Genomic DNA, 23,743 nt, shown 5'->3' with positions numbered 1-23,743 from the left:
GTAAGATACACCCTTCTGGTTTCAGTCACACGATATCAATTCGTAAAATTACGAATCATTACGCTTCTCGAATAATATATTTTTTACACAGAGAATCATTTTTATTTGTTATATTCCAATAATTGTAGCCGATGGTATTTTCTTAATTGCTCAGTTTACACAGATTTCAAATTGTTCTGGAGTAATTGTGTACTTAGGCTTAAAGCGAGAGCACGTCGGTTACATAATTATGTATACTTTATGTAGCATGAAAACTTAATTTCATTGATCGTTTATTTAATTATTATCATTGTGTAGTTTAAGCTCACAGCAAATATCTTGTTATCGAATGAATCTTATTATGTGGTGCTTAGATAAAGATCTATGTGCTAAAAGTAATATAGCACAAATATAGAAATATAGCATATGGTAATCAATTTCCTTTATTTATCACGCGAATCTCTACATTTTTCATCTTCCGTACTGGATTGTCAAACAAGACGATTAATTATGTTTTAATATACATGACCGAATTCTCAAAAGGACTTATATTTCTATTAGTTCTTAAAATAGAGCACTCAATCTATTCAATATATTAAGAGAGACTTATGAACTATTTTGTAAAATCATTGGATTTTTATATAATACGTAAATATTAATATATTTGTATATGAGATTTTAATTCTATTATATTTAATAAATTTACAATGCTTTTAAAGCAAGTTACTGTTTAAAGTGGTAAATTTATCGGAGCACAGATACCGTGTAGGAACCGAATTTAGGGGAATACTTAAAAGTGTCCCGTCTCTTATACATATTGATTGCTTGCATGCTCCCGTATTATCTATTTCTTGGCTTGCTTTTACTATATTTATTATTTCTTTGTTTCTTTATGTATGTGCTTCCATACTCCTATTCCTTATTTTCCTACTTCCTTCTTTCTATCTATCTTTCACCTGCTTTCACTCTGTTTCCTCTCACTTTCCATTTTGCTTGCCTCTTAGTTATCTCTTTTTTTTGCCAGACTCAGCATATTTATTCGAGTAGTCATTTATTTCCTATTTATATCGATTCCTCTTATACATCCTAGATATTTTTTCCTAGAGCCGCTAACTAAAACCCGTTTTCTTTAACGCGGTTCAATGCAACTCCGTTTATGTGCAAAATGCAAGTATCTGGCTAATAGCACAGTTAAGCTGAGTTTATGCATTGATCCGCTTTGAAGAAAACTAGTGTTAGTGGCGTAACGGTAACCATTATGGAGAAAATAAGATGTTCAAATTATAAAATGAGGATGCCATGTTACAATAGATGCACTGATTTATAAAGGTCAATTTTAAATTATTGAATTTCACAAAAAAATAAGATTATTGTTTTAAATTGAAGCAGCACATCTAAAGCCAAGATTTCCAGCTGAACTGTCTGGTGTGTTTTGGCTACGTGCTGCGCACCTGTATCTATAACAATAAGTTTCGTGACAGAGATAAGAACCTCCCTTTTTTACTTTCTCAGTTCCACTTGGTGGTCCAACCTAAGAAAGAAATAGTATGATTTAAAGATTTCGACAAAAGATACTTCATATGGTGATTTACAGTTATATCTATTACAAGTATATTATATTAGGAAACTTATTTTTTTGTGAAAAATGAAGCCAGAAGAAAAAAAAGGAGAACTTGTTATAATTACAAATTTGTCATTATATACATACAGGATCTATCTGAATTTCATCTGAATGTTTTGTTATCCACCAATCTGATGTCCATTCCCATACATTTCCTACAATATTGTGGACACCATATACATTTGGTAGAAAATCTGTTACTGGACTCGTTCCATAGTATCCATCTTCCTCTGTGTTATTAATTGGAAATTGTCCTTGCCAGATATTTACTCTGAAAATTAAAATTATTATACATTTCTTAAAATTATAAAATATATATAATTACATACAATTAAATAAGTTTGTTATGTATAATAAAATTATTAATGTTTTTGAGCTTGTTATTTCTGTATAATACCTGTGTTTATTATTAGGTGTCAATTTGTTCCCCCAAGGAAAGAGTCTGTCAGATAGACCACCTCTGCATGTAACTTCGTATTCAGCTTCTGTTGGTAATCTTTTGCCCAACCAATTACAATATGCGGTTGCATCATTCCATGAAACATGGACAACTGGATGGTCCATTCTGCCTGCAGGATACCCATAATTTTTAATAATCAATTAATATCTCATTATAATAAAAACTAGTAAAAAGAAAACAGAAATACATTTGACATATAAATCAAAGAACAAAAAATATATAAAAGTTTTTGTTACATATTAACTATGCTTCTTGAATTTAATCATATAATAAGTACATAAATTAAGTTGGTTACATCAAGAGTTTTTACCAGAGATATTAGAACTTGGTCCCTCTGGATGACGCCACGAAGCATGTTTTACTGGTAACCACCATGGAGCCTGTGCAACTGCTTCTTTTATATCAGCTTTAGTCTCTTCACTTAATAGCCCTTCAAAAACAAAGGAATCTCCAAATTTCTCAGCTTCTGTTTTGTAACCAGTAGAACTTACAAATGTAGCAAACTCTTGATTACTAACTTCATACTTGTCGATAAGGAAACTTTTTAAAACTACTGTTCGTTTAGGTCCCTCACCATCAGCTATAAATATTGGCTCGTTTGTTCCTATTGAGTAGGAACCAGATTTTATTAAAACCATTTCATCTTGAGAATTATCAGGAGCCTGCTCTAATTTACTTAAAGAACACTTTTGACTATCATCAAGAGAACAAAATCCATTCTGTTCATTATTGCCACTCTGCCTATTTAAATTTTTTCCACAAGAACATTGTTTTTCATTGTGTTCCCCAAAAGTCAAAGAACAACCAATGATTATTAAAAAAATAAATGAACATCTATTGGCGAAGCAGCTGAACAGATCCATGATAAAGCTTGAAAACTTTTATGCTGAGTAACATAAATGAGCATATGTATCAGCTTATTGTATTTACAGTGATGTGTTTATAATTAATTAGCCAATGGAACAAACTCTAACTGGCAGGTTAAATATTTAAAGCAGGTACATACTTATTCTGCAAAAATTGACTATGTTCTATTTACGATATTAACCAATCATCTGCAACATGAGAGAAGAGTACACGAACATGATTGGTTAATCCTACTTAAATCCTGAAGCTAGAATCGTAGTCATTATTATTTATACGATAATGTACCATAGAAGAATAAGAATAGTAATTTATTTTTTATATTATTACGGTATTTAAATAATATTATTGTATACCCAACAAAAAACTTTCGTTTGTAATGAACAAATAGCTAAAAGTTTATACATTGATGATATATGTATAGCATTAAAAATAGTATAAAAGCTCGAAAGAAGTTGTGATTAGAAGAGCATTCTTCTTAATTTTGTTTAGCAATTGCTTTCAGAGTATTCTATCTTTTGAAAACAATTGGAAATTGGCATGATGATTGTGTCTATTCATCAATAATCCACTCTAAGTTAGTTATGACTTAAAATTTTTGTAATATTTTTTTATTCTATCCAATAATTGGAGCCCCAACTGAAAAATCTAGAAATATATAAAGTCCTAGAGATGACGAATTCAGTTTTTCAGATCAGATAAGTTTTCAATTTATACATAGAATGTTCTCTGATTCAATAAGAACACCTGATACATTGAATGTGTTCAGTCGATATAGCAATGAGAAAACAAATATGAGGCGATCCATGTTACTTCAGCCAGTAAAAAGAAATTCCAGAAATAATTTTGAAAGATTGAGTTACTTTATTGATAATTATTCACCAAGGGTCGAAATTAAAAAAAAATTTTTTGACTTTTTTTCTCGTTGATTACCATTTTTTAACATTTTTCCATTCAAATAGCTGTATCTTTGGCAGGATTTGACGTATTTACATTTGTAAAATACGAAAATGTACGTCTTTTTATGGCCTTCCAGAAAAAAAATTAATTTAGATTTTATTGAGCAAGTTGAACGTCCGTTTCAGGCCAAAATATACAAAAATATTTTTTTTCTCAAAGAAAGACACTCGTCATTTTATTTTTAAAAATTTCCGCAAATTGTGAATACGAAAAACGAATTTTTGGTATTTTTGCTTCCTCATAGAGGAAGCTATGTGACGGTGGAAAATTGTGCTGTCGAGACTTTCATGTCACCATGTTCAGAATGTGCTAAAACGTCGAGAAAACACGTTTGGAGAAAATGTCCGGATGTATGTGTGTGTGTGTGTAATGGTCTCCCAAAATTCAAACGTGTATAACTCGAGAATGAATTTAGCTACAGCCCCCCAATTTTGCAGGCATATGCAGCTCTATGTATAATCCCTTCATTGACTATAATTTTCGTCACGATTCATGCTGCGGCTTGGATTTTATGTCGTTTTTAAATTCCCAAAAAAAGGACGTTATCACTCTAGCGATCGCAAATTTTGTGATAATCGTCTAAGTAGTTCTTGAAACAGAGATTTGTATCCAAGGTTGGTTGGTATTGCATTTGGGCCGAATCCATCGAGAAGTTTTGATTTTATGATATTTTGATTTTTTCGAAAAATTAAATTTATCAATATAATTCCCGTCAACTTTGACCGATTGAGCTCCAATTTTCGAAAAGTATAGAGTATCATTTAGCTGTGATATGTCTCAAATTTGGCGGAGATCGGTAAAACGGATCTGATTATACGTATATTCAAGTTTTTGAATTTCAGCCAATTCAAAAGTATTAGGCCCGAAGAGATCATGCAAGAGATTTATCCTTACATGCGTTCTCTACAGTATGAAGCACCCCAAGTTGTGAAAGGCATGGGGACTCACGTTAAACAAGCTGCAAGTTGAAACTTGCAATTTACTTCCTCCGAATCGTAAGTAGTGTATGAAGTCCTTATATGAGGAAGCATTTTTATTTTTTTTTAATCTTTGGCTTCCTCATACATGAATCTTCATCTACTACCCACGATTCAAAGGAAGCAAATTGCACAATTAAAATTCTTGACTTCCTCATATAGGGACTTCGTACGCTATTTACGATTCGGAGGAAGCAAATTGCAAGTTTCAACGTGCAGCTTTTTATATTATGGGATTCCTAAACACCGTGAAGTAACAGCTATTTTTATTTATTAATATTTTATTAATATATACATGTATTTTAAAAACCTGGTAAACATACAGAGAGTGCTCCACACTCTTCAATCTATAATATATTAATAAAATATTAATAAAAAAAAATAGCTGTTACTTTACGATGTTTAGGAATCCAATAATATAAAAAATACCAAAAATTCGTTTTTCGTATTCACAATTCGCGGAAATTTTTAAAAATAAAATAAGGAGTGTCTTTCCTTGAGAGAAAAAACATTTTTGCATATTTTGCCTTGAAACGGACGTTCGACTTGCTCAATAAAATCTAAATTAATTTTTTTCTGGAAGGCCATAAAAAGACGCACATTTTCATTTTTTACATTTTTTACAAATGTAAATACGTCGAATCCTACCAAAGATACAGCCATTTGAATGGAAAAATGTTAAAAAATGGTAACCAACGAGAAAAAACGTCAGAATTTTTTTTTTTAATTTCGACCCTCGGTGAATATTTTTCAATAAAGTAACTCGATTTCTCAAAATTATTTGTGGAATTTTTTTTTTTACTGGCTGAAGTAACATGGATCGCTTCATATATGTATTTGACACGCCATTTGATAGTTAATCTTGTAACAATTGTAAGATTTAATCAATCAAATCTATTTGCTTCCCAGCGCTGTATCGGCTGAACATGTTTATTTATATTTTCACAACGTTTACACGGCGGTATTATTCCGATTTTGTTAATACTGGTCTAAAGTAATTTAACAATCCCAAATATTCCTTACAAATAGAAATATCTGTGATTTGTTAATTCCCTTAGATCAGTACTAATTAAACCGGAATAAGATTATCGTGTAAAACGTAGTCATCCATTCAAAAAAGTAAACGTAATCTAACACTACTGGCAGTGAACTGAAACATGCCACGCGCACGAGTATGATCACTTACGAGTAACACTGTCAGACACATTGAGACACGTGTCGTTGACAGAGCAACGTTGTTCTGTTGCTCCTAACCTCAATATTAAACATATGTCAACGTATAGCCACTTCGAATTAGCAATTATTTAACAATGGTTCATAAAAGCACCAGAATAAAACTTTTGATTTGCGCAGGTGGTATTTTTATTTGTTACTTTTATTTTGGTGTCCTCCAAGAGAAGATTACTAGAGGTAGTTATGGAGAGGATGGAAATAAGGAAAAATTTACCTATGTGTTCGCATTGGTTTTCGTGCAGTGTCTTGTTAATTATGCTTTTGCGAAAATAATATTGCTGACAGTGATGAAACAAGGTGAAGACAATACACGGACACTCTATTATGCCACTTCTTCGCTAACATATTTACTTGGCATGGTGTCCAGTAATATGGCATTACAATTTGTGAGCTATCCCACGCAAGTGGTGGGTAAAGCTGGCAAACCAATTCCTGTAATGATTCTTGGAGTATTACTTGGAAAGAAGGTATTTTTATATATTATACATAACGATATATGAAAAATGTAATTTGTTTCCTATAGCATAATATCAAACATTGATCGTTTCTATAAGACATTCAATTATCTGGTAGAAATGGTTTCTATACTTGAGAACAATTTGTTTCTGTGATAAACATAGTATGACTTGATCTAAGAAAAGTACATAGGAATACAGATAAAAATAATTTTATGAAAAATAAGATTGAAATTGTAATTTCATACATTATACTCTTAACGTTCTTTGTTTTATTGCAGGTGTATCCAATGAGGAAATATCTATTTGTGCTTCTAATTGTTATTGGAGTAGCTTTGTTTATTTATAAAGATCACAAAGGAAATACAGTACAAACTGATGCGCAAATGGGTTTTGGAGAACTTTTATTGTTTTTGTCACTTATAATGGACGGGCTGACTGGTGCAGTACAGGAAAGAATGAGGGATGAACACAAATCTCAGTCTGGACACATGATGCTAAATATGAACTTTTGGTCAGTTATATTCAGTGGTACAGTGATCATCATATCTGGAGAACTGTTTGAATTCATTAGGTTTTTACAAAGACATCCAAATGCAGTTTGGCATTTGATATCATTCTCTGCAGCTGGAGCTCTTGGTCAATTTTTTATATTTTTGACTGTCGCAGAATTTGGTCCTTTAACATGTTCTGTTATGACAACCACTAGGAAGTTTTTTACAGTTCTTGGATCTGTCTTGTTATTTGGTAATAATTTATTACCAAGACAATGGATAGCAACTGTTATTGTATTTTCTGGACTATTTTTGGATGCCATGTACGGCAAAACGAAAATGGTTATAAAAGAGACACTAAAATAAATAAATAAAATATTCCACATATTGATCTAGTCATTATTCATTATTTATATACATGCATTTTGAAAAGTGTGAGGTTACTGTTAAATTAGTAACCAAAAGCATGTCATTACAAGTACATCTTCAGCACTTAAATGTATTTCCATTTTCTAATATGCATGCAAAGGGACAAGTCTTATGTAAATAAATTAATTAGTATGCAAATATGGAAAATGGTAAACTTCCAACGACAAACGTACAAGAAACAAATGACGCTGCATCAGGAGCAATAAATTTAACTCTTAATGCAGATTGTAATAAGTGGAAATTAAATAAATTTGTAATATATAAGTAATGAAAACTATATGTGTTGATTTATTTCTCATGTCCGCGTGTTTTGTAAATGGAGCTCAAATATTCACATTGGGATTGTCATCGAACAGAATTGTGAAAGAAGAGTGAATATAGTATAGGGCGGATGGTCCAATCATCGGCCATGTGCCAGTAATCGTCAATGTGTGCTTTGACTATAGCAAAATCTACTGGCCCATCCACCTTATAATGTAAGAAAAATTATCGGGACTAACAGATTTGCCTTGAGATACAATTGGTTGATCATACGTTCTTATCTTATATCTTACGGAACAGTCAAACTGGAAGTGCATAACATTAGCAAATACTGGGATCGACAAGCTCATGATTTTTACTGTAACTTTCAACACGACTAGTTAAGTGGTTCACCCAAGCATTTCAAAACACATAAGATACGAAGATTTTGAATTTCGTACATACACCGTTTTGAAACCGGATGTGCTAAAAATCTGGAAATGTTCCTGTGCCATTAACATTCGGAACTTGATGTCCTCTATAAATTTTAGAACGATTAGGGTGACCGCTTTATTGGACTTTTCTCCATAACATTTTTTGTGCATTCGTTCGTGTTTGATTAAAATGTATTTGTTGTCTCTTTGTATTTTCGATAATTATACTCATAAATTATGTACATTGAAGTACCGAATCATAAAATGGATATTCTTATTGGCGACGTGTTATTATACCAATAAATATGTACACTTTTATACGACAAGGTTGTTGTGAAATTGTATAGTATTCAAACAAAATATGATCATGGAAGTCAAGACGGTCGCATGTAATTAAGGGAGAATGGAACAGGCTGTTTGCATGAGTGAGGTGTCATACAAACGAGGTTCAAAGCGGGGAATCTTCACACCGAAAAATTATTGTTGAGATTCAGTTATATTTTTTATATTTCCTTAAGGTTATCAAAGTAACTTTTAACCTAACAATGCATACATCCATAATGTATATAAATATGATTGCAAAATATTTTACCTAATTGAAACTATAATTTTCCTTGAATGTACTGTTATGCCGTGAGGATGTTATAAAATAATCTTCAACACTTTTAATAATACTAAAATAGCAAAAGCAAACTATTTTTTATTGTATCTCTGTTTCGTTAACAATGGCACAATTTTATTCTATCTTCCTTTCTATGAGTGGACGATGCTCACTCGGAGCCTACAGTTCGACAACTGGCTCTTTGTTGCGTCTAAATAATGAAGAGCTTCTACGCCTTAGTACAATCTTTGCTGACAAAGGGTTACTTATCGTGTGGTACTAAGAATGCTAACCTAGTAAATAATTAAGTAACTCTTAGGTGCATAACAGTACATACTCGAAAAGTCATTCATAATGTCAACCTATTTTATACGTATATTATAAATACTATTTATACATCAGTGACGATCAATTCTGCTATAAATTATGTACGGATGGTCAGTCATCTTAGGCGCAACATAAATTTCCAATATTCTTTTGTAATCGCCTCATGCTTTAATTTGTAAAAAATCCAAGTCCAAATAACAAAATCCCACAAAGGTACTATCGTAACTGCCCCAATTGTTTGCTATTTGGTGACTGCGAACATTCTTTACGCACATTGTTTATAAACTTATTTTAGTTCAGTTGATAACCAAATTAAGAGTTTCTAAATCCATAAAAATCAAAATATACATTTTCATCCGTTAAAATGGCATGAGTTTGCTTTAATCTGTATAATTCATTCGGTTTCATAATCGTAAATGTTTTAACTATACACTCATTCGTTGTAGGTTTTATGTTTCGAACGAAAAACACTTTGATTACAGTTACTAGCAGAGTATAAATTACAAGATTATCCTATGGATGTAACAGAGTGAGCTATCTAATGTTTAACCATATTATGGAAATTATTCATTATTAGTTCCACTATCAGCATCTAATATATAGATGCGCACAAGGCCGTCTTCAATCCACTCTTATTGTACGACTGAGCAACCTTACTTACCAATTATATTTAAGATCTTGCACTGCGAAAATGTTGCTTTACGTTTGTTGCGTATTTTTTCTTCTCGGCTTTGGCAACTCGCACGTAAGTTTATTCAAATATCTCTATACTGCGTTACCGTGTTCACAAAAAATGTTTGAGCTTTCACGCGCGAATTAACGACCTGTTACAAATACTGATCTGTTTCAATTGGAAAAATAAAGGGCAACAAGCTTTACTAAACCCAGTAAATACAAAATAGCTGTTACGTATCAGCGATTATACAATTTCTGAATTGCAGCATTTTATCAAACACTTTATAATTATTATATGTATATATATTCAAGAAAGAAACTGTAATAATGCTGTAACTGTAACATGTAACTATTATTTTGTGTTTGTTGGGTAGATTTAGTTATATTTGTTTTTAAGTTTGACAGAAATAGTGAGAAATATATGTATATGTATATAGAAAAATTGTAATAATAAAAAAAGGCTGCAAAGTAGAACCTTGCAAATTGCTTCCTCATTATGTTACTTGGTTTTTTCTATCACAATGGTGCAAAGTAGAATCTTGCACTTTGCTTCTTGATTCTTTTCCTTCGTTCACAAAGCCTCCACTATGAGGAAGTTCTTTGATTTATTTTGCTATTTATATACGTACATACAGTTAAAAATGAGGTAAAAAGAAACAAAACAATAACGATAATTTTTTGAAAATTTCAAAACCACGTAAAATCTGAACCGCTTTAGCGATCTTGTCGAAATTCAATACCAAACAACATTGAACGTATCTTCAGTTATGAAGAACTATTTAGGTAATTCGTCGAATCTTTACGAAAGTTAGAGCGACCACGCCCTTTTTTCAAAAAATTTTAAATGACATAAAATCTGAATGGCTGCATATATTTCATTAAAAATCGCAACATTTAAAGAGGGATATCTACTTTACTTGCGTGCCAAATTTCAGTCCGATCGTTCTAATGGTTACTGAGTAAAAGGCACTTGAATTTTCGAAGCCCTGCATACACACACACACACACACACACACACGGACATTTTTTCTAAACTACTTTTCTTGACGTTTTAGACCATTTTAAGTATTGAACATGAAAATCTCGAAAAAAAATGTTTTCATGAAAACATAGCTTCCTCTATGAAGAAGCAAAAATGATTAATATTTGGATAACGAATTATAGTGTTAATGACAAGAATTTTCACGAGATTTACAAACTATAACTTGAAATGAATTGCAGCTGCAATGCTATGTCAATTTTGATAGAATAGCTGTCATTAGTGCTAGAAATTTGTTGTTTCAATAATACCCATTCTTCTAATCATTGTAACACATACTATATTTCTGCGCCTATAATACATGAAAAGAAATAATTTTTAAATCATAGAAAACATTATAATATTCATGCTTTTATTTCTAGGGAGTATCTGATGAAATGATGGAAATGGCCAAAATGTTACATGATTCATGTGTCAGTGAAACTGGTGTTGACGAAGGTGATTTAACAGACTTTTGATTTTGATTGTAATTATTATTTCGTATCGTTGGAAATACTTTTCTGAATTATATTCTTTAATCTTTTAGGTCTGATCGAAAAATGTCGCGATGGAGTATTTACAGAGGACAGTAATTTGAAGGTTAAAGCATTATATATATATATATATATAGATATATACACATATATGTATATTCGAAATATTTAACTATTGGGTTGGCAAGAAAGTAATTTTGGTTTGCACAAATAGATAGCGTTATGTTTACCGAAGTTACTTTCTTGCCAACCCAATAGTTAATTATGAATTATTGAATGCGATAATTCGTATAATAATAATAATAATGTATATAAAAATAATGTATATTATTCTTAAAAAATATTATAAAATAAGTGGTAAAGAAATTGTTCATATGTAGTATACGATTTTACTATGTTAATTCAAAATTAGCTAATTCACGTTGATATTATCTTACAGTGTTACATAAAGTGCATCATGGATCAAGTATCAGGAGTAAGTAATCATACGAAATTTATACAACGTGTCTGTAATGACTAAATATTGTATCAATGTCAATTAATGAAAGTCAATTAACAATTTTGCTTGTATTTATGGGAATTCAAAATCCACCACACGCCACATATTCTATATACTGTATAAGGATATATTTTCGAAAACCGGCCATCTTCATTAAAATTTATTTGTCAAAATTTACAAAATCCAATTGCTCGACTTTGTGCACAATTTCTTCGAAAATCTGTGCACTTTAACAATATTTAATGTTGTAAAAACGACGAAAAATTATTGGCGTATGAATGGCGAATGAAATTAAAGATATTCCATTTTGAACAATGAACTAGATACAAATATTTATGAGTAAATTATAATTCAAAAGAGTTTGACGTATAAAACTAATGATCATAGGTGGAGTGAATTATAATTTTGATTATAAAAAAATAATTTTCCTATTTTTTGAAGATAATTGGTACTGATACCAGACTATATATATTTACTAATTACTATTTGATAATCATCGCAGATGACTGATGATGGAGAAGTTGACGAAGAAACTGTGATCAGTATGTTACCTGAAGAGATGCAATCAGAGACAGCTCCAACTATTCGAGAATGTGGAACAGTTAGTAAGTACCTAAACTTATAATCCATTCATCAAATCAGTAGAATATATTTATAGCATTGATGTAACAGTATATCGACATTAATTGAATGATATCACTATTAAATATTTAAGACGAAGGAATACTATCTTTCAAAATTTCGAATAAAAATTTACAAAGTAACTTCATTACCGTGCAATACGATGCTGTCAGCAGTTAAATAATTGGGACTTTAATGCTGATTATCTCGACTTTTTTTTTATATGTAAATTAAAAACGCAAAAACATCTGTTCCTTAGAATTTACCAAGGAATGAAACAATGCTACCTCAATGATTTAATACCTGTATATATACAATATGAGTCGTCTTACAAGCAATTTCAGTAAAACTACTAATGTTATCTATTGAACGATATTATAAATCGATGTAATCACGACAAGTTTTTATCAGCACTCAAGCAGACATTTCAAATGACGTGAAGTCATTATTGTAGAAATTTAATAGAGTTTTAGCGTAAAATAAAAGACGTCAATAAATTTAAAAAATGCGTATTTGCACTTTCAGGGGGATCAGACAACTGCGATACCGCTTTTCAAACTCATAAATGTTATTACGCTAAAAATCCAGAAGTAAGTAAATAACGATGCTAATAATTATTTTGCAACTTATTATATCTTGCTTTATTATTATTTGCAGAATTACTTTTTGGTATAATGAAATCGCAATTGACGCCACGTTATAGTCATCATAGGGTTACCACATTAATATGTAATCGATTTCCTTGGTTTCTATTGGGTTAATTTATCACGATAGCAATAGAATGTTGTATATCAATTATAAGTAGATAATTAATGAGTTATGAGTAAGCGCATGTTTTATTACAGTCAATGTAACGCTACTAACAATTATATAAGAAAATCCTGGAGCAAAAGTATATTCTAACATTGGTACTGTGATTGGATTATATTATTGCGAATAAATTTTTTAAATACAATAAAATAAATATAATTTAAGCAATTTTCACTTTTTTTTGTCATTATTAAGTTGCACTTAATAGCTCTTGATATATTATCGAGATAAAGGGACTAGCGATTGTCCACAAGAGCCTGATGTTCAGTCCATATATACATACCTAGTGGCATCTATCATACGAACTCATCCGGATATCCCGTCACACGAAAAAGATGCAAAATCATATTGATTTAATTTCGAACGAAAGCAAATAACATGAAAGATTTTGCTTCTAACGTCATTACTCCGTCTACCTGTGCGACGTTCCTGTGTTGAAATTGATAGAACAGTAGCGTTAACCTCTATATCACTACAGTAAAAAGTACGTAATTGGATTTTCGAAACTTCGATAATAATACATCGATTAAATCTTAATTCGAAGAATTAACGTCATGAGATACATGAAAAATTGTGATACGAATAATCGCATCTGACACGCACTATATTTCTAGTCTAATCTTCATTTTATCATAAGCAGAATCCCAAACAGTATTTAAATGGCTTAAACGGTAACCTCTGTAGCATTAGATCTCTAAAAAATGACTTTTGGACAGTATAGTGTTTTCTGGGCAACAGCACAGAATAATTTTAAATTTGAACCAGAATTGTATGGCATTATAACAAAGTTGAAGAAAACGCTTTAGGCTTTTTTTTCTTAAGCGACGTAACGACAAGTTTACGCATTACCTTACCCCTTGCGGTTTGGATATAATTTCGGAGGAAAAACACGTGGTGGTACGACAGCAGATATAAATTTTACTGACGTTATATATCGATTCATTATTTAACCTTTTAGCAGCTATGGTATCTGAGGTACGCTTATTTTATCGGATCATACAAATTTGACATTCAGCAAGACAGAGCTACGAATGGGTTAAGTACCATTTTCTGCGAGTCGGATGGAAGCTAGAAGTACCGTATTAAGTTAGGTTAGGAAATAGTACATTACGATACAAGTGCGCAAAGTAGGTGATTCCCGCAAGAGTCGGGTTTGTCGCCCGAGCGACAAAATTCGATTTTGCGCACGCTGTTAGGAAAAATAGTATACGATACATGTGCGCATAGGCGTCTCCCGCACTCGTCTCTTTTGTCACCCTCGCTACGCTCGGGCGACAAACCCGACTCTTGCGGGAATCACCTACTTTGCGCACTTGTATCGTAATGTACTATTTCCTAACCTAACTTAATACGGTACTTCTAGCTTCCATCCGACTCGCAGAAAATGGTACTTAACCCATTCGTAGCTCTGTCTTGCTGAATGTCAAATTTGTATGATCCGATAAAATAAGCGTACCTCAGATACCATAGCTGCTAAAAGGTTAAATAATGAATCGATATATAACGTCAGTAAAATTTATATCTGCTGTCGTACCACGTAGGTGTTACTCGCAATAATTTATTGAAATAAAATTAATAGATGGAAACTATCTTGATTTATCAATTCCAAGGTGGTACTAATTCTCTTAGACGAATTTATCTGTCTACGTAAAAAATAAAAATCACATCCAATAATTATCTAGATATCTGTATATATTGTTGATGCGACACTCCATGTGAGAGAGATAGACATGTATACCCCCAGGAGGGAGTTAATCAGACATATTTATCATAAAGGCTAAGGCCTGCGCCTTCCTAAGAGGCAGTTCAGCGTGACTTCTCAGGAAGTCATATGCTTTCTTTGCCCCGCCATATACAATAGCTCGTAATAATAGTAGTCATTAAATAGTTTGTCATATTTATCAGTGAAACAGTGCAACTGAAAATGCCGACCGATGAAATAATGTTTAAATTTTATAAATTATGCACAATATGCATTGTTGTTTTTCCATTATTCGTTGGAGCGGCTAATTTACACCAAAGTCATGGTATGTATTTTCTTAAGCTCCGTTCATCGTAACATTATTTTGTAGGATCAATCCTCTGAAAATTTAAAGATTACTATAACTTCCTTGATAAAATGCAAATCGATCAACTGTTATCTTCATATGTCATATCTCTGACTTAAGTTCATAAACAAATTAACGCTTACCGAAGAAAACATTATTGGCAATAAAGTCATCAGAAGAGTATATTGCTATGGAGGGCCAAGCACATTGTAATCTGTATTTTGACTGTCGTATAGGGCGTACAACAAATTTCACAAATTTAAAGCGTCGAATAACAGAAAAAAATACTCATAGGTATTCGCACGTTCGTATCTTGCCAAAGACATAACATCATAAACGTAATAGTTAGATAGATTTTAAATAAAAATTTGATAATTATATACCCAATCAATATAATAATGTAATATTTATCAGTATAATATATTGTCAGCCGTTAAATTATTGGGCAAAAAAAATATTAAATAATAAAAATATAAATAAAGCCGAGAGCTTATAATCAATAATGCATTTACAATTATTTTCAGATATTTCACGAAGATCATTGCTACATGTAGAAACGAACTCGTTAAATTGGCCAGGAACAGACGAATTGTCCAATAGCCCTATAATAGTACGTTTGCTAGCAAGAGAGACTACTGAGGAAAACTGTACATCACGTTCAATAAATGAATTTCCAAATGATTTATTTACAAAAACTCAAAGGAAACATGGGGCATTACTGTTCCATGCACTCTTCGCTGTATACTGTTTCACTCTCACCGCATTTGTCTGCAATGATTACTTATTACCCGCAATGGACTGTATCTGTACGGACCTCAAAATCAGCGCAGACGTAGCGGGTGCGACTTTCCTGGCGACGGCTAGTTGCTTCCCTGAGCTTTTCGTGAACGTCGTCGGGACCTTTTTGACACAATCCGATCTTGGCGTTGGTACAGTCGTCGGTAGTGCCGTCTTCAACATCTTTGCGATTCCCGCCTGCGGAGCTTTATCTACTGTACAGGTATTTTCATATTACCCACAATCTTAGTCACATTCGTTGCAAGATTGCAGTGACAATGAGAGATAAGTTCATATCAAAGTAGGCATCTGTAGATAATCAGATTCACCATTGACCTGTGTGCTTTTTTTGTTCGTACACAAATTCGACACTTTTCATAGACGTTGGCTCCTTTTTTTTTGTAAAATATTATCATTTTCATTAATGTGGGGATTACATAATTGTAACTACAGTAACTAAGATTAATATCAATTCTGCTATGTTGAACGAATTGTGAATGTTATCGTTCAAAGTACGGTTGCTAGATGGCAAGGAGTTGAAAAGAATCAACCCGAAACTAAAGTGTATCTTTTAAATGTATATATCAGGATAACACCTTCAGGGGACACACTTTATTAAAAGTGTGTTAACTTGCGTCGAATTTCGCGAGGAAAAGTGTGTATCTCAAGTGGCATCATGTAGATGATACTGACAATTTTGTTTTAATCCGATATCATTCTTAGATAATTTTTTTAGTAATACAAATTTTTCATTTTCATAGTTCTTTAACACTCGAGTTACCGGTACGGAGGAATTATTCAGACATATTTTACATCTTGATTGTACACTGACGTGAATGCCGATTATGTCAACTGCTAAATCAAAAGTACAACCGATGGAAATTATAAACTCGACCAGTACTGATATAAGATATACATTGACGTCTTTGTTACGTCAGTTAAAATCGATCGATTGAAATAAAAATTGTACGAGGCTGAATATATTTTTCTAATCAAATTCTTACCGACGCTCTCAAATTCCGTCACGTTCATTATCATGGCCTGGGAAAAACTGCCTACGTATAATCAAATCTAAAGTTTGTCTCTATCCGATCTGATATACAATTTTACAAGAATTCACTATCAAACTGTACATTCTATGCAAGTAATATTTTCATTGTAAGTGTAGGTATTACATTTTCATAGTGTATTTTTGTGCAATATTAGATCTGATCAGATAGAGAAAAATTTTTAATTTGATTATATTACTATATACTGTAGAGGCGAACACAATTTTCTTTTTGTTCGTTTTGCACAAAAAACTTATTTCTCTTATTTAGTCGTTCCGCCGATATTTACTTTAGTAATTTCCTAATAATTTATTCGGGCTCGAGCCCACTTAATTTATACGTTTCAAATAGACGTACCGTGAAGGAGTTATATGTAGAAGTTATATATAGATTATATTTAATTTTAGAATTACTTATTTCATTCACAGAATGTATATTTTCAATGCTCGAATATCTACCTATTTCGGCAGAACTAATTTCTGTAATTTATATTTCCTTTTTTGTTCTAGGGAGTCAAACTAGACTGGACCGTACTAGCTCGAGACAGTCTTCTGTACACAGTAGCGTTAGCGGCATTGATCATCTCTATGTGGGATGGATATATCACTTCGTACGAAGCAGTATCTCTCACAACACTCCTTCTTGCCTACTATGGCTTCCTCTTCTTCAACAAAATTATTTACCGATTCTTCAGCAAGACCCTCTCGTGTTCTTCAACGGGCTCTGAACTAATGGACGAAAAATGTACGTAAATGCATTTTGAGAATTAACTGATGAAAAGTAGATTAATGACTCAAAAGTTAATTAGGACCGACTATATGATAGGTCCATAAGTTCAATGTGTTTTTTTATCACACAACGCACAAATGCAATTCACGTTATATCGTATCATGAAAAAATGTTGTTTCGAATCTGCAAAAATGTTGTTCGCCGTACACAAACATGTGTAAAAGTAAGGAGTGCATATTTTAAATATCTTTATATATACAGTGAGGACAAAAAGTCTGCATACACTGCAAAGTAAAATGAAAAAGTGAAAAAAAAAGAAATTCATATAAAAGCAGTAAAAGATAAAAAATTGGAAATGGAGTTCGAACCTTAAACTATTTATTTATGAAAAATAGTTACAAATATGATTAAAGATTACTTATGAAAAAAGGTATTTCTACGCCAAGTCTGGAAAATCACGGCCAAAAAGTCGTCGTACACTAAGAGAATTTGTTTATTGTCTGATGAACAACGCGATAATCAATATTTTTTTGGACCCCCTTTAGCTTTAATGATGGCTTGAAGTCTACGTGGCATAGAATGAACTAATTTTTTAGTGTAGATTTGCAAGTCATTTTTATTGGAAATTTGTTTATCGTGAATTTTTTTTTGTAGATAATCCCATAAGTATTCCATTGGGTTGACCTCCGGTGACTGCGGAGGGGTTTTAAGATATTTTGGGGTATTATAGAGTATCCACTTTCTTGTATTCCATGCGCTGTGCTTCGGGTCGTTATCTTGCACGAACAGCCAATCGTTATTTAGATTCATTTCTGTAGCACTTGGCCGAAGATTTTCTTTAAAAATTTCCTTAAAGATTTCCAACTCCAGAAGCACTCATACAACCCCATACCGTGACTGATCCCCCACCATGTTTCACCGTAGGAATTAAATTTTGTGTCTCAAATTCGGTGTTCGGGTTGCTCCACGCTTTGCATCGTCCACCAGTCTCAAAAATATTATATTTTGACTCGTCGGAAAAAATTACACGTTCCCAGAAGTCGATTGGCTTATGTTTGTACTCTTTTGCAAATCGCAACCGCTCTTTTTTCTTTTCTTTACTTATCCAACATTTCCTCCGAGCGGATCTACCATGATACCCCGATGTATGCAATACGTTTTTAACTGTACTGCGTGATATACTGACTCCACTTACATTAGTTATGTCTTGCAGTATTTGAGTGCTGGCTATTCTTGGATTTTTTTTAACTGAATTAGTTATTTTTCTACGCACACGATCAGTTACTTTCGTCGGACGTCCACTTCGGGGTTTATTCTCCTAGGATTTTCTCATACAAAATCGATTAATGACACTTTGCACCGTTGATCGTGGTCTGTTAACTAGTTTTGCAATTTGAGATAATGATTTACATTGATTATGTAATTTAATAATCAATTGTCTCTCAGTTTTATTCGTTTCTTTGCGTTTTCCTTCCATTTCTGTATAAAACGACGTCAGTACAACGAAGCTCTCATCACAACTAAAGAAAATTGTTTCTCCGAACAGTCAAATACTCGGCCCGATTTTTTACGTAGTCGAATCACCTCTTGGCCACCTCTGGATTTTTCTCGAGTTTCGAATATGCCGCGTGTACGACGACTTTTTGGCCGCGATTCCTCGGGATTGCCGCAGAAATACTTTTTTTTCTAAATAATATTTAATCATATTTGTAAATATTTTACATAAATAAATAGTTTAAGGTTCGAACTCCATTTCGGATCTTTTTCTTTTACTGCTTTTATATGAATACTTTTTTTTCTAAATAATAGTCAAATACTCGGCCCGATTTTTTACGTAGTCGAATCACCTCTTGGCCACCTCTGGATTTTTCTCGAGTTTCGAATATGCCGCGTGTACGACGACTTTTTGGCCGCGATTCCTCGGGATTGCCGCAGAAATACTTTTTTTTCTAAATAATATTTAATCATATTTGTAAATATTTTACATAAATAAATAGTTTAAGGTTCGAACTCCATTTCGGATCTTTTTCTTTTACTGCTTTTATATGAATTTCTTTTTTTTTCACTTTTTCGTTTTTACTTTGCAGTCTATGCAGACTTTTTGTCCTCACTGTATATATATATTTGATGTATTACCAAAAGTTTCATCAATTTTTTTGATAACTCCGAAACTGTTCGCTGTCCTGGAAAGGAATGGCAGACAGAGTGATAAGACAAGGATTAGCAATCGCGAAAAGAAAGTGGCAGCTGTGGGTCACTCGCGGCTCGCCTTGACCGATTAACTAATTGCATTTATGAATAAAAACTAATTTTCTTATAATTATATTTTTGCATTCAGAAATCTTAAACACGAATTTCGATCAATTTTTATACACTTTTAATAAAGAACAGTGCTGCACATTTCTCGAAAGGTTATTCATCTTCAGATTACACTTGATATTTATTAATGTTTCCGAGTGTTGAAAAATGTTTCATTTTCTACAGCACCCGATTCACCAACGAACGATCTGCCCGTAGGAACTTACAAGCCGTTCTATCACGGAGAACTAGTGTTGGAGTATAGGAAAAGTTTTAGAAAATCCCACAAGAAGGATCCGTCCAACATGGAAGCAAATACTGTGATTCCCGAAGAACCACCAATCGAAGAATACGTAGAGCCAGGTATGAGAAATTATATTAAAACCACATTCTATTATATTTCGTATTACGTTCGCCAGAGTCTAGTCTATTGGAAATGGAATTGACATGGGACAATAAAAATACTTTTGATTCGCTTGTAGCTTAAATATAATTATTATCCCCGTATAGAAATAACAATTCATTAAATGTCTTTCTTCGACTATAGCATTGAATAAGTTGTCGCGTCTAACCTCGCGAGTTACTAAAGTTTTTTTTTTCTTCTTAATCTCGCATAACCAACATTTCATTCGTACAGATACCCCATTCAATTGGCCAAAAGGAAGAACATTGGAAAAAGTATGGTTTTTCTATACGTGGCCATTGAGGCTTATACTCTTCATAACCATACCTGACACAAGATATAAGAAGATGCGAAACTGCTATCCATTAACCTTCATTATATGCGTCATTTGGATTGCGATATCATCCTATTTGGTATCCTGGATGATAACTGTAATAGGCGACACATTAGGTATCGCTGATTCCATTATGGGTATCACATTCTTGGCGGCTGGAGGTAACATGCCTGAATTCATATCCATTATTATTCTTGCAAAACAAGGTAAGACGCCAAGGAATATGCGATAAGTCAATTGCTTGATAAGCATTTTCAAGAACGATTGGCAACGATGCTTAACGACACATTTTTACAGGCAATGGCGACATGGCGATGAGTAATTCATTTGGATCTAACAGCCTGGACATACTGTTATGTTTGGGCTTACCCTGGACTTTGAAAACATTAATTTTCAGCACCAATGTAGAAATTGTATCGCATGCCCTTGTCTACAGTGTCATAGGTATAATCATTTGCATAATTGCACTCTTCATCGTGTCGGCCATGACTAAATTCTGGATAAACAAAAAAGTCGGCCTGGCCTGTCTCCTCATGTACGCAATTTATCTCGTTCTGGCGATACTCGTAGAGTCAAACGTATTCTTCTTCGTGAATTGGCCGATGTGCGACGACTGAGAATGATTGTTGACTGGGATATGAAACGTAGAAACGTCTATGATGAATTTCATATCTGGAGTAGGCAATGGGTCACGTGGAATGTAACATGAATTTCATGGACATTTGCCTTGTGGTTTTTTAACTCAGTTAAGACATTACTCGTAGAGTTTTCTCCTTCATCGTCATTCCAATGTGTTTCTTTCGTAGCACGTAAAACTTCGTACCTGTTAAAAATTTAATCTACAGTGCCGGCCAAAAGTATTGGCACAGTGAAATAAGGTTCTGGAGTTTGATCAGAGTTCTGTATGATGTCTCTTTCATATATGTAATTCCTGTATGAGGGAAATTGCGTTAGTTTTAGGATATAAATTAGCGGCTTGAATTTTTTTCTCTCCACAGCCATTCACGATCAACGATTATCTCATGTGCACGTGCAATAACAGAAGCGCGTAAAGAAATGTCTTTAGAAGCGTTTTATGTTCGTGCCAGAACATTAGTGCAGTAACGTGTTAGAAGCTTTTTCACATAGCGTTATATCTTATGATAGTATTTAATTATTTTTAATGCTCGTTATACCATTAAGTATTAAAATATATTATAATTTTATGTGCGAACTGCGGGATACCTTATCACAGGTTATCTATAGCAAAGTTGAGTATACCGGTGTACGAAATGGTATATATACCCCTTTTAGAATTGAAGTTCCTTCTTTTGAGAGACATTGGATACGCGATAATTATTTTGAAGTTTTAGTAAAGATATAACAGTAATGAAATATGGGGTATTTTATCTATGGGTGTTGCAATACGGATTAGATGCATATTTTGATTCTCAAAAAAAATATGCATTCATTTTTTTCACATGGTATATGTACTCTTTTGGAAAACTGTATGTGACCAAATTTTAATGACAAGTTACACTGATACATTTGTTATAGTCACTTGTTTCAAGTTGATGTCGACAAGTTTCAGATGATATTATAAAGGGCGTGTTCCGAAATGTACTGACAGTACTGCCAGTACCGTAACCAACGCTGTGTCCTTATTTATCCATAAGCATTTATAAGAGATGTAATTACTTTTACATAACTATCTGTAAATTTCGCGACACACCCAAATACGTTGTTTCGCATTTAGTTTTATTATATTATAGCCGTTTTTAAATTGAGGGTACCAGCAATCAGCTGTCAGATTTCGAGGTTATATAATAAATCGTTGTGTGGTTCTTGGTACCTGGTTAAATACAGTACGTTGTCTGTAAATTGAACTAATTGTCTCTTATACCCGAACACAATTAATTGATTTTATTCGCGTACGTGGAAACTTGATTGCTCGTAATTTTATTTCATTATATTTTGAAAATTGATTTACTTTAGACTTCCGTAAAGAGATTAAAGTTTATGCATATGAATGTGTGTATGTACATGTGTAAATATATTGATATAAAAATAGTATGGGATAAGTAAAAGTAGATATATTGTAATGAACGAATGAATGAACAATTTAATATATTATCGCAAGAAAATTAATGGAATAGGGTAAAGTGAGTAAAGATGGACTGAATAAATTTCACATTTTTTAAAATTATTTTGGTACTCAAAAATAAGATCAGCTACGCAATTTTTTTGTTTGGATGTCCTTTTTCGGAAAAAATAGTACTGCGTAATTAACAATTTTTTTTTGAATATTATGAGATGGTCCATTCTTTTGCAGAGTAAAGACGGTCTGATAATATGGACCACTATAGTCGTGACGATGAAACAACGCAGTCGGCATTAAACAGTGTACAAATTAGACAGTATTAGTTGATGAGAATGGAGATAATTAAAGAGAAATGCATTAAATATAATATTATTTCATTTACTTTTTGATATTACTCTGATAAAAAAAAACTATCATTAAATGTTATTGATAGTATTATTTTTATAATATTTCGGGTTGCATAGAGCATACAACTAAACGAACAATTGCTACTGACGTTTCCTCATGAACAATTTTATTATATTTTCCGATAATTATTTTTATTTCTATTAAAAATTTCTTTTCCCTAGTAAATTCGATTAAAAAGATAAAAGTATCCCTTACATGCATTTTTCGTTAGCTAAGCTTGTTTAAGATTTTATTAATCAAAAGTATGATTCAAAAAATCTTGCGCTCATCTTTTTACGCTGGTTCTTCTTCATTGACTTTACCCTACTTATATTAGCAATGACAACGAAGTGTTCTTGAATCCGAAAAAAATACTCTGACAAACGAAAAATACTCTTTCGCCGAAACAATATCAAACAATGAAGTTATATTTAATTAGGAAATTGT

The 23,743-nt window shown here is 32.5% G+C and overlaps 4 protein-coding genes across 6 annotated transcripts; 3 read left to right on the top strand and 1 right to left on the bottom strand.

Moving 5' to 3' along the window:
* Positions 1-397: 397 nt before the first annotated feature.
* LOC107270895 (sulfatase-modifying factor 1) lies at positions 398-3,060 on the bottom strand. Of its 2 annotated transcripts, XM_015746338.1 has the most exons (5): positions 2,635-3,060; positions 2,371-2,490; positions 1,998-2,169; positions 1,688-1,871; positions 398-1,510 (listed from the first exon to the last, which is right to left on the bottom strand). In XM_015746338.1, exons 1-5 carry the CDS (start codon positions 2,921-2,923, stop codon positions 1,355-1,357), a joined length of 921 nt encoding a protein of 306 aa, XP_015601824.1. In that variant the 5' UTR covers positions 2,924-3,060; the 3' UTR covers positions 398-1,354. The 2 variants fall into 2 exon arrangements, with proteins under 2 accessions (XP_015601824.1, XP_015601814.1); XM_015746328.1 differs by having other exon boundaries at positions 2,371-3,060.
* Positions 3,061-6,042: 2,982 nt separating this feature from the next.
* On the top strand, positions 6,043-7,434 carry LOC107270913 (solute carrier family 35 member B1). Of its 2 annotated transcripts, XM_015746370.2 has the most exons (3): positions 6,043-6,561; positions 6,831-7,063; positions 7,124-7,434. In XM_015746370.2, the coding sequence occupies exons 1-3, from the start codon at positions 6,172-6,174 to the stop codon at positions 7,407-7,409; spliced, it is 909 nt and encodes a 302-aa protein (XP_015601856.1). In that variant the 5' UTR covers positions 6,043-6,171; the 3' UTR covers positions 7,410-7,434. The 2 variants fall into 2 exon arrangements, with proteins under 2 accessions (XP_015601856.1, XP_015601847.1); XM_015746361.2 differs by having other exon boundaries at positions 6,044-6,561; positions 6,831-7,434.
* Positions 7,435-9,678: 2,244 nt separating this feature from the next.
* LOC107270940 (general odorant-binding protein 83a) lies at positions 9,679-13,208 on the top strand. Its single transcript, XM_015746412.2, has 7 exons — positions 9,679-9,819; positions 11,151-11,226; positions 11,315-11,367; positions 11,701-11,736; positions 12,263-12,365; positions 12,907-12,971; positions 13,039-13,208. The coding sequence occupies exons 1-7, from the start codon at positions 9,766-9,768 to the stop codon at positions 13,054-13,056; spliced, it is 405 nt and encodes a 134-aa protein (XP_015601898.1). The 5' UTR covers positions 9,679-9,765; the 3' UTR covers positions 13,057-13,208.
* Positions 13,209-14,528: 1,320 nt separating this feature from the next.
* Positions 14,529-22,970, top strand: LOC107270881 (sodium/potassium/calcium exchanger 4). The gene is made up of 6 exons (XM_015746304.2): positions 14,529-15,218; positions 15,764-16,239; positions 17,575-17,809; positions 20,279-20,455; positions 20,730-21,035; positions 21,127-22,970. Exons 1-6 carry the CDS (start codon positions 15,116-15,118, stop codon positions 21,444-21,446), a joined length of 1,617 nt encoding a protein of 538 aa, XP_015601790.1. The 5' UTR covers positions 14,529-15,115; the 3' UTR covers positions 21,447-22,970.
* The last annotated feature ends 773 nt before the right edge of the window (positions 22,971-23,743 follow it).

Source organism: Cephus cinctus, unplaced genomic scaffold (assembly GCF_000341935.2).
Source record: "Cephus cinctus unplaced genomic scaffold, Ccin1 Ccin1_scaffold0080, whole genome shotgun sequence".
Lineage (NCBI taxonomy): Eukaryota > Metazoa > Arthropoda > Insecta > Hymenoptera > Cephidae > Cephus > Cephus cinctus.
This window is presented reverse-complemented; position numbering and strand designations above follow the sequence as displayed.

Excerpts from the sequence above, each read along its gene's own strand:
- LOC107270940 (XM_015746412.2), top strand. The coding sequence starts at position 9,766 with ATGTTGCTTTACGTTTGTTGCGTATTTTTTCTTCTCGGCTTTGGCAAC. Across the intron at positions 11,227-11,314 it reads TGAAACTGGTGTTGACGAAG|GTCTGATCGAAAAATGTCGC; the intron begins GTGATTTAACAG and ends TTAATCTTTTAG. Across the intron at positions 11,368-11,700 it reads CAGAGGACAGTAATTTGAAG|TGTTACATAAAGTGCATCAT; the intron begins GTTAAAGCATTA and ends ATTATCTTACAG.
- LOC107270895 (XM_015746328.1), bottom strand. The coding sequence starts at position 2,923 with ATGGATCTGTTCAGCTGCTTCGCCAATAGATGTTCATTTATTTTTTTA. Across the intron at positions 2,170-2,370 it reads ACCAAGTTCTAATATCTCTG|GCAGAATGGACCATCCAGTT; the intron begins GTAAAAACTCTT and ends GGTATCCTGCAG. Across the intron at positions 1,511-1,687 it reads ATGAAATTCAGATAGATCCT|GTTGGACCACCAAGTGGAAC; the intron begins GTATGTATATAA and ends TTTCTTTCTTAG.
- LOC107270881 (XM_015746304.2), top strand. The coding sequence starts at position 15,116 with ATGCCGACCGATGAAATAATGTTTAAATTTTATAAATTATGCACAATA. Across the intron at positions 15,219-15,763 it reads TAATTTACACCAAAGTCATG|ATATTTCACGAAGATCATTG; the intron begins GTATGTATTTTC and ends AATTATTTTCAG. Across the intron at positions 20,456-20,729 it reads CGAAGAATACGTAGAGCCAG|ATACCCCATTCAATTGGCCA; the intron begins GTATGAGAAATT and ends TCATTCGTACAG.
- LOC107270913 (XM_015746361.2), top strand. The coding sequence starts at position 6,172 with ATGGTTCATAAAAGCACCAGAATAAAACTTTTGATTTGCGCAGGTGGT. Across the intron at positions 6,562-6,830 it reads GAGTATTACTTGGAAAGAAG|GTGTATCCAATGAGGAAATA; the intron begins GTATTTTTATAT and ends GTTTTATTGCAG.